The sequence below is a fragment of the Diabrotica undecimpunctata genome, chromosome 9 (genome assembly GCF_040954645.1).
Source record: "Diabrotica undecimpunctata isolate CICGRU chromosome 9, icDiaUnde3, whole genome shotgun sequence".
NCBI lineage: Eukaryota > Metazoa > Arthropoda > Insecta > Coleoptera > Chrysomelidae > Diabrotica > Diabrotica undecimpunctata.
In genome coordinates this window covers 53,919,246-53,928,394 of record NC_092811.1, presented here as the reverse complement: position 1 = coordinate 53,928,394, position 9,149 = coordinate 53,919,246, and the positions used below count along the sequence as shown (strand labels likewise).

The 9,149-nt window shown below is 31.7% G+C and overlaps 2 protein-coding genes across 2 annotated transcripts; one reads left to right on the top strand and one right to left on the bottom strand.

Moving 5' to 3' along the window:
- Positions 1 to 1,684: 1,684 nt before the first annotated feature.
- On the bottom strand, positions 1,685 to 6,133 carry LOC140450778 (uncharacterized). Its single transcript, XM_072544450.1, has 4 exons — positions 5,560 to 6,133; positions 3,196 to 3,423; positions 2,906 to 3,138; positions 1,685 to 1,870 (listed from the first exon to the last, which is right to left on the bottom strand). Exons 1-4 carry the CDS (start codon positions 5,738 to 5,740, stop codon positions 1,685 to 1,687), a joined length of 828 nt encoding a protein of 275 aa, XP_072400551.1. The 5' UTR covers positions 5,741 to 6,133.
- A 1,199-nt stretch (positions 6,134 to 7,332) lies between these two features.
- On the top strand, positions 7,333 to 7,893 carry LOC140450777 (matrix metalloproteinase-24-like). The gene has a single exon (XM_072544449.1). The coding sequence runs from the start codon at positions 7,333 to 7,335 to the stop codon at positions 7,891 to 7,893; it is 561 nt and encodes a 186-aa protein (XP_072400550.1).
- The last annotated feature ends 1,256 nt before the right edge of the window (positions 7,894 to 9,149 follow it).

The window sequence follows — 9,149 nt, the reverse complement described above, 5'->3', positions numbered from 1 at the left end:
TTTTCTGTTCGTTTTTTTTGCTCCTTTATTCTGGTTCTATCTTCTTTTATTATTAGCCTTCTTCATTTACATTTTGATTCCTTATCCTGTTGGTGAAAAACATTCCTACATCCTTATGACATAAATTTACTATTACCCCGGTTTTAATTCGACTATCAAAACACGAAATGACATTTTCCCATTTAACTCTACTGCGTAATTTTGAACTAAGACCCAACCCAACATACTTATTATTAAAATTTTAAATAATTTGCCTAAAATGCTTAAAATGTCCTATGCTAGTTTGCAATTTTCTAACTGTTCCAACGGATAGTTTATTGTTTTTAATTACTTTATTACCTCTCCAAATTTGACTATTTAACCGTCTTGTCCAAACTTTACGATCCCTTTCAATGAGTTTATCAAAAATTATTTTACGAAGCTTTTTAATAATGTGAAGCAAATCATTAGACTGTTCAATCACTTGTTTATGTATGGCTATGGCTACTCAAAAAAATGATAAGAAAAAATCACTTACCGTCTTTTCTTTATTCTATTATTTCAAATTTTGCCGCTGGATGAACACCCCCAGTGTGGACCAGTTCTCGGAATATGATGGAATACTTCTTAGTTGCGAAGTCTGATATGAATGGAATATATACGTTTGTGACTGTATGTGGCAGAAACACAACGTTTTCCTCCAGTTCCAGCAAAACTGCTTGACCAAATTTACCATTTACAAGCTTGACGGCTAGTATTTTTTGTGGTTCATTAAGTGACAACTCGTTTAGTTTTATTGTTGTTTTGCGGTCTGCAATATTTGATAGATCCATCTGCAACAATATGAAAAACTATAGTTTTTCTGTTTCATTTAAACGTAAATAGGACGATGTATTACATGATGAGGAGAGAAAAGCCATGAATCATGTTAGATGTTAAATGAAATCGAAAAAAGTAAACATTTTTTAATAAAATACTGTGTGAAATTGAAATATGACACGAGAAAAATAATATAATGCATGAAATCGAAAATACGAAAAGAAGCACTTATAAAAAATAGTATCCATGAAATAAAAACAATGACATAAAGGACATAATAAATACGAAACGTATACATTTTTCATAAAATACTGCATGAAATACGAACAGAGATGTACAAATCTTATAAAATACATTGAAAATGCTTTTGACTCATACAATTTTTAACTATGTCAATGCCTACTTCTGCACTCCAGTATGTTCTGATGTTTGTTATTTTTATTACTGACGTCAATATGCATATTTCTAAATATTTATTTAAATCGTTGGAAGAAAATTCAAATGGTTTGGATGGATCCTTCTGGACACTATACTGGATAGTCTCATCTACAATTTTTTGCATAATTGTGTCATCGAAAAAATATTTAAAAAACTCATATGGAGTCTTCAATTCCTTTAAGACATTGGGAATATTATCATTTCCTTTGAAATTAGATGGCACTTGACCAATTTTTAATAATTTTTAACAATTTTTAATAAATTTTTTTATTTTTCCATACTAGCTGCTTAATTTTTAAAACGTTATTTTTTTCATTCTGTATAGGTTCATGGTTTTCATTTTCGCTAAGTTCGCCCCTGTCTTGGTTATTATCAGAAGAATTCCCTTGCAAATTACCATCTGTGTCAGTAACAGAAACAAATATTTCATCAACATTAGTTTCGTTTATTAATTTTCTAACATCTCATTTGTAACTGGCTTTGGAATGTTATTTGGTTCTTCATCTTCATCGCTGACTTTTTCCAATTCATCCTCACTACCACTTGGTATATTTGATATAAATTCCTGAATTTCTTCGTCATTTAAATCATCCAGTGTAATTCGTTTTTCACCCTCGGTATACATCAAAGGCATCTGAAAGATAAAAAAAACATCTGTTATATGCGCGAGAGTCAAATATGAATCATTTAAAAAATAGGCATAAATAAAAAACCATTTCAACCGATCATAACAAATATAGTGTGTATTTTTGAAAAATAAACCAATAAACTAACAGTAATTAAATCATACATACCTTTTTAATTTTTATAAGTGAAAACAGTAGTCAAATATCACATTCAACGGACACAAACTAGCAGTCAATATCTGGCGCCACAGTATAAAGTATGGTTAGATTATACGATCAGTATGTATATATTTATGTTAAGGTACGCCGCTTGAATGAATCACCACGCAACGGAGCACAAAATATTTACTCTAAGTGGAGTTATGGGACAAAATTAGTCACAAACAGTTGGTGCATTTTTGCATCATTGAGCAGTGTAGGGTTAATGTAATTCCTCCAAATTTAGACACATATTTAGGGCACTAATTTTATTATATTGTTAGTTAATTTTTACTTTATTAATGTTGAACTGTTTTGTATTATATAATTTTGTGAATTTTAGCATATAGTGAGATTGTCAACACCTTTTTTGCTAAGTGGTTATTTCTTTTCCAATTGTATTAACCCATTAATTGCCAAACTTGTGTAAATTAACCTTCTGAATAACATTTTTTTTTAGATATTACTTCTTCAACAGACTAGTGGATTGTCTGTTCCAAAATGAATTCAACATTTTTTTAACAGTTTTTTATTTAAGTAAAATGGATATCTGCATTGAAATATCAATTAATTAATTTGCTGTTTATCAGTGACTAAATATTAACTTTTTTAGAATGAGATTGTAAACATGTTTTTTAACTGAATGATGAATTAAAAAGTCATAAACCTAATTAAAAGACTTATTTATTTACTTAAAATTATTTTTATACTAATCTAATATAAACATAATTGACCTATAAATATAACAAAAATAAAAACTCATTTGAAGCTGCTACAGTTTGGCCGTTCTAATAAAATTGTAAACAACTTTTGTTGGTTCTCAACAAGACTTAAAATTTGCTTACGTTCACTAATTCAAATCTCTTTTCCTGCTGTTCCCACATTTTTGCTTTCAGTGCTACTTTTCTTTCTTCCAGATCCATTTTTCTCTGTTCTAAGGCAATTTTTCTTTCCTCTAGATTCACTTCTCTTAATTTTCTCTGTTCCTTATTTTGAGCCTTTCTTTTAAGTAACTCCCCCCACACAGTAATAGCCCCACTTTTAGAGTTTGTTTTTTGTTTCTTATACTGCCTAGGACCTAAAATAAAAGACACAAAGTTAAATACAATACACTTTGTATCCTATATGTTTTTACCTAGTACTCTATTTACTGGTGTGGTTGTGTTTTTGTTTGAAATTGCGCTTGCTTCATCAATGTTCCTCTTTTTGGGTGTTCTTAATGGATGTTTTGCATCATTCTCCTCTCTCTGGTGCAGCAGTTCAAACTCATCGCTTCTACTAAAAGAGGAAAAAACTTCCAAAGATTGCAGATTCTCCTGTATTCCATCTGACATATCAATTGTATCATGAGGCACAGTGTAATCTAAAAAATTTAATAGTCTTTGTATAATATACTTTGTATAAACAGCTCGAAACCTCCCTACGCATCTGGTATTTATAGATCTGGAGAAGGCCTTTAAAACTCTTATTTAGTGTCTTGACGAAAACGGACCTTAGTAAAACATATCTAAAAGCAATACTGAACATCTATAAATGTCCTCAAAGCACTGTAAAAACAGGAAATACTTTCTCAAGGGTATTTACAGTAACGAAAGGCTTGAGACAAGGATGTTGTCTTTCCCCCACCCTATTCAAAATATATATCCAAGAAGCACTGCTCCAGTGGAGACAAAAATGTGCGGGAATGGGGTTGAAGCTTAACAACCATTATCTGAAAACGCTGTTATTTGCAGATGATCAAGTACTAATTGCAAGTTGTGAAGAAGATGCAGATTATAAGCTTAGAAAGCTCAAAGATGAATACGAAAAATGGGGGATGAGTATGAATATGTCTAAAACAGAATATATGCGAATAGGCAGTGAAGACGAAGACCCGGATTTGGAAATTAGACAAATGAAAAGGTGCTACGAATACAAATATTTGGGAAGTATTATCTGCAGTAAAGGAACAACGGAACGAGATATAGACTATAGAGTGCAATAAAGCAGGAAGAGTGTTTAAATTCTGAATTCGATACTTTGGTCCAACAAAGCTACCATGAGAACTAAAATGACTATCTACAAAGTAATTGTAGAGCCCATTCTTACATATGGAGCAGAATGTTGGCAAATGACAGTAAAAGGAAAGAAAAAAGTTGACACGGTTGAAATGGACTACCTGAGAAGAGCTTGCCGTATATCAAGAGTAGAACGTATACCTAATTCTGAAATTAGAAGAAAATGTGATGGGTAGCTCTTTCGGGGCAACAGACTCAGTAAAACACAGGTTTGAAATAAAAATAAATCTATTAAGTATATATATACAATAAATAAAAACTAAAAAAAAAGGAATTCTACGTTGTATACTTATAAAACAAAAATAAAATGAATTCTACGTTTCCGTCTGGGTCCCGCGATGAATGAGTTCCCCGGCAAACGTCTATAAAAGAAAAGAAACTAATTAGTACTACTAATATACTCGCTTTCGCTTCAATTCAGCGAAAGCTCCGAATATGCTCGCAAACAAAATATTTAGCTGTGCAGACCCGCGGCAATGTTCAATACACAATGCCGACGGGTTCCGCTTGGCTAAGGACAGAGTATGATCCTCAATACGGAAATCTCTGTCCCGGTTGGTTCTGTGCAGATCCACGGTAATGCTCACTACGCAATACCGATGGGTTCCGCTTGGTTAGGGACAGAGTATGATCCTCAATACGGAACTATCTCTGTCCAGAATGGCCCGCTGGTTCACTACACCGGCGAGTCAGGGAGCCTAGAGCGCTAGCTACAAGACTGTCTAATTCCGCTATTCACACGCCTTAAATAGCCGTTTGAATCCCACTACACCGTCAGGTTGTAGAAGTGGATGCGCAAATATTGACACTCCCACGGTTCGAACTGTTAAACGATCATAGCATCGTTACAACAGATAGAGTATATACAACTTCTGAAAGAATAGAAACTAGACAATTAATATGGTATGGACACGTACAGAGGATGGACGACAACAGATGGCCAAAAAGAGCTATGGAATACAATCCAAGTAATAGAAGGAAACGAGGAAGACCAGCCAAGTCTTGGATACAAGGTGTTATGGCAACCATGAAAGACAGAGCCATTGATGAAGACACCTGGAGAGATAGAAAAAGATGATGATCGAAATGCGGGAAGCGGCAGAAGCTGTAGGATCCCCGCTTATATATATATATATATATATATATATATATATATATATATATATATATATATATATATATACATATATATATATATATATATATATATATATATATATATATATATATATATATATATATAATGAGCAGTAAAATTACATCAAAAATAAGAAAGTAATAATAAATTTAGAAACACTAAGTAATACCAAAAATAAGAAAGTAATAATAAATTTAGAAACACTAAGTAATACCAAAAGTATATCTATTAAAAATTCCAAATATACTACTACAAAATTGATTTGGATACACTTTTATTATTTAGTATGGATCTATTTACTTACAATCATGATCATTATCAATTTTTAAGTTTTGTACTGGCATAGTTTCATTCTCTAGAGTATTAGCCCACATATCTATGGCTTCTTTTCCATGTTGAAAAGTACTTTTTTGCTTTGCTTTGGCATCTTTTCTTAACCTTGCTTCTTTAATTAAATCAGCTATCTCTTGCAACAGAAAATCCATTTCTCTTTGGGTTTCCTCAACACCAGATCTAAAAATTACAATTTTAGTAATAAAATTCCTACAGGTAAAAAGTGATTTTATGGAAGTAAAATAACTCTAGATAGAATTTAGATATTATATATTACATACTTTGCCTTAAGTATTTTTTCTTTTTTCAGCCAGATATTAATTAAATTATCCACATGTTCCCTTAGTTATCTTATTGTGAAATTCTTTCCTGTTTGTGTTCGAACAGACTCTTGAATGTCTCCCCATCTTTCATGGTTAAAATAAGGGTTAATTCCTTGCACTTCTTTTAATAATAAAAGGTCATCCGTGCTTGTAAAACGCAGCCTTTTTGTCTTTTTCACTATTTCCGTGTTCATAATGATTGATAAATATAATGAAATATAATAAAATGTTTTATTTGTCTCGCAGATGCTTAACCAAAACAAGAAAACAGAAAACACGTGTTAACTAATGCACAAATGCACAGAACCAAGAAAATACGATTACAGAACAGGAACTTCAATCTCCGCCGAATCCCGAGTCTTGACGAATTTGTGCGATTCGCTGCTAACGTTACCGTATATCAAACCCGCTATTCGGCGTACGGTAACGGAGCCCGTAAACGTTAAAATCATTTACGTTATTCAATTTTCATACTGCGCATACTCCGTTGACGTTATAACGTTATTTTGATAACTCCGTTTTCAAAATAACGTTACCGTATTCTCACTTCGTCACTTGATAACTCTCTAATAAAAACATAAAAAAAAGGAAAAACGCTTACCTTTATCAGATATGTTTTGCACTGAACTGAACACTGAACAACTTATTATATTTTTGTAGTGTATGCATAAAACTGCGAACTGTGACAAACGAATGCCCTCCTCGGTCTTTTAAAGGACCGAACCGCACATCACCTCACGCGAGCCCAAGTTGCGTCAACCTAATGCGCATACGGTTACATCGATAGATCCGTTTCAAAGATAAGCGACGCGTAGTGTAGTGTTCTAGGAATTTCCCTGAACACTTTTATATTTTTGTTTTCCTTCAAATAATTCCCGTTATGCGATAAAGCATTTACAAACTTGCGAATGTGGTTACCGCTATCATCATACATTTTACAAAATGTAGCATCTGCGGCTGTATTTCCGGTCTACTGGTTTTCGAATGATTAACATAAATTTTGTTATTACAACATGTTTACGTACTTTTAACTATGCGAGGCTACGTTATCGTTTTGGCTTCATCCGGTTTGCTAACAAACACACACTATTTTCCATATTTATTTATTTAATATATTTCTATATATAATTCCAATTCTTTGATTAATAATTTTATCCATATAATGAATACTTTATAAAAATAGGGTTAATATTACACAAAAACTTCTTGAGTCAGAAGATGTGTGTTTGGATTTTTGTATAAATAACTGTATTAACAATTTTTGGAGATTAGTATAAATCGAGATGCTTGTCTGTTTACATGTCTTATTGTTGCTCTATGTATCTGTATGGGCAGAGAATAGCACTCTGGAGTATGCTAGTTCTTTTCTTAAACGTTTCAGATATCTAAAGACATCAAGTAATGCTATTTTTAGTATAGATATGGCCTTAGTTGAATGTCAAGAAAGATACAATCTTCCGGTGACCGGAATATTAAATAATGATACTATGAATATGATGATGAATGAGCCTCTATATTCTGTTGGTGACAATAACTGTGCAATTCATTCGAAGTGGAATAAAACCAATTTACGCTGGTATTTCCCTAAAGCTATTAGTAATCCCGATTATATAAATCTTGCTGCAGAAACTTTCGCTAGATGGGAGAAAATATCTAATTTAAAGTTTAAACAAGTAATAATACCTTCTCCAAAGCCGGATATTACTATAACTGTGGTACCAGATAATCCTAATTTTCGAGCAAGTTGTCAAGGAAACTCTAAATGTTCATTTAATTTCGATGGTCCTGGAAAAATATTGGCCCACGCATACTACCCCAGCGCAAACGGTGAGTGTACCGAAATTCATCTTGATGCTAATGAACCATGGTATGTAGGAAATGGCAGAGCTCCAGATGGTAAAGCCAATTTTTTTGCTGTCCTAATGCATGAAATTGATCATTCCCTCGGACTGGAACATAGTAATATTGATTCGTATGTATGATTGGTATCAACAAGATGTAACAAGTTTTGGTGATGATGATAAAAAGGCAATGAGCATTATATATGGGCAAAAAGCAGCTCCCTCTTACATACCAACAACAACACTAGTTACGCAAGCGCAAACAACAATTTCGCAAAACAGAAGCTATGTGCCGAAAACACCTACAATAAAACACAGGACCTCTTTGCTAACCACACCTGCAATACAAAACATATGTCTAACTCAGTATCCTGATTTCATTTATTATGGATAGTTCAACTTCTCCATCAGAGTACCGAATTAGCGAATGTACGTTGGATCTGGCATATATATATATATATATATATATATATATATATATATATATATATATATATATATATATATATATATATATATATATATATATATATATATATATATATATATATATATATATATATATATATATATATATATATATATATATAATAAACTCTTAAATATTGGGGAAATATGCAAGAAAGACTCTAATGAGTATCAATTGTTTCGCCGAACGTTTCCGCCAAAGAGAATTAATTTGGCTTCTTCAGGGCTGAAAGATAATAAATTATAATTAGCTACCATATATTATCTATTAAAAACATTATTGATCTTACCGTAACTTAGAATTGTAGAGTTAGAATATTAAAAAACTCTGCTAGTAACATAATGGTGTTTTTTGTTACTATGTGCAAAAAAAGTTTTTTTAAGGTTTGAAATGTATGGTAGCTTTGAACTTAAAACGCAAAGGTTTACCCAAGGTTAATCGAAAACCCAATGTAACTACATTTAAAAGGAGGTAATTCTTTGAATTGTCGGCAATAACTAAATTTTTGATTGTTAGAAAGTTTAAAAGTGAGGTTCTGTTTTAGCCAGAACGCATGCGCTGACAAATTCAAGTAGTTCTTATGAATCTTTATGTCGTTAAGGTTCATTGGTAAAAACGATGGAAATTAAATCCCAGTATAGGGAATTATTATTTTGATTTTCTTTTTTAATTATATTCTATTGTTCATGTATTATTATATCTTATTGAGATGTATCTGAGAAAAACAAGGGAAGGTTATCTTTTTTAGTTAATGAAAATTAATTATAAAGGTAGGTTAGTTGTTAATAGATATATCAGTCAAGTTAGTTATCTGTGATAACATCCATGAATACAACATAGATATTTAATAATCATTAATTTTTAACTTTTACAGTGTAGTTTAAATATCTTATTGTTATCACTCAGTATTGAATATAAGTTTTAAATT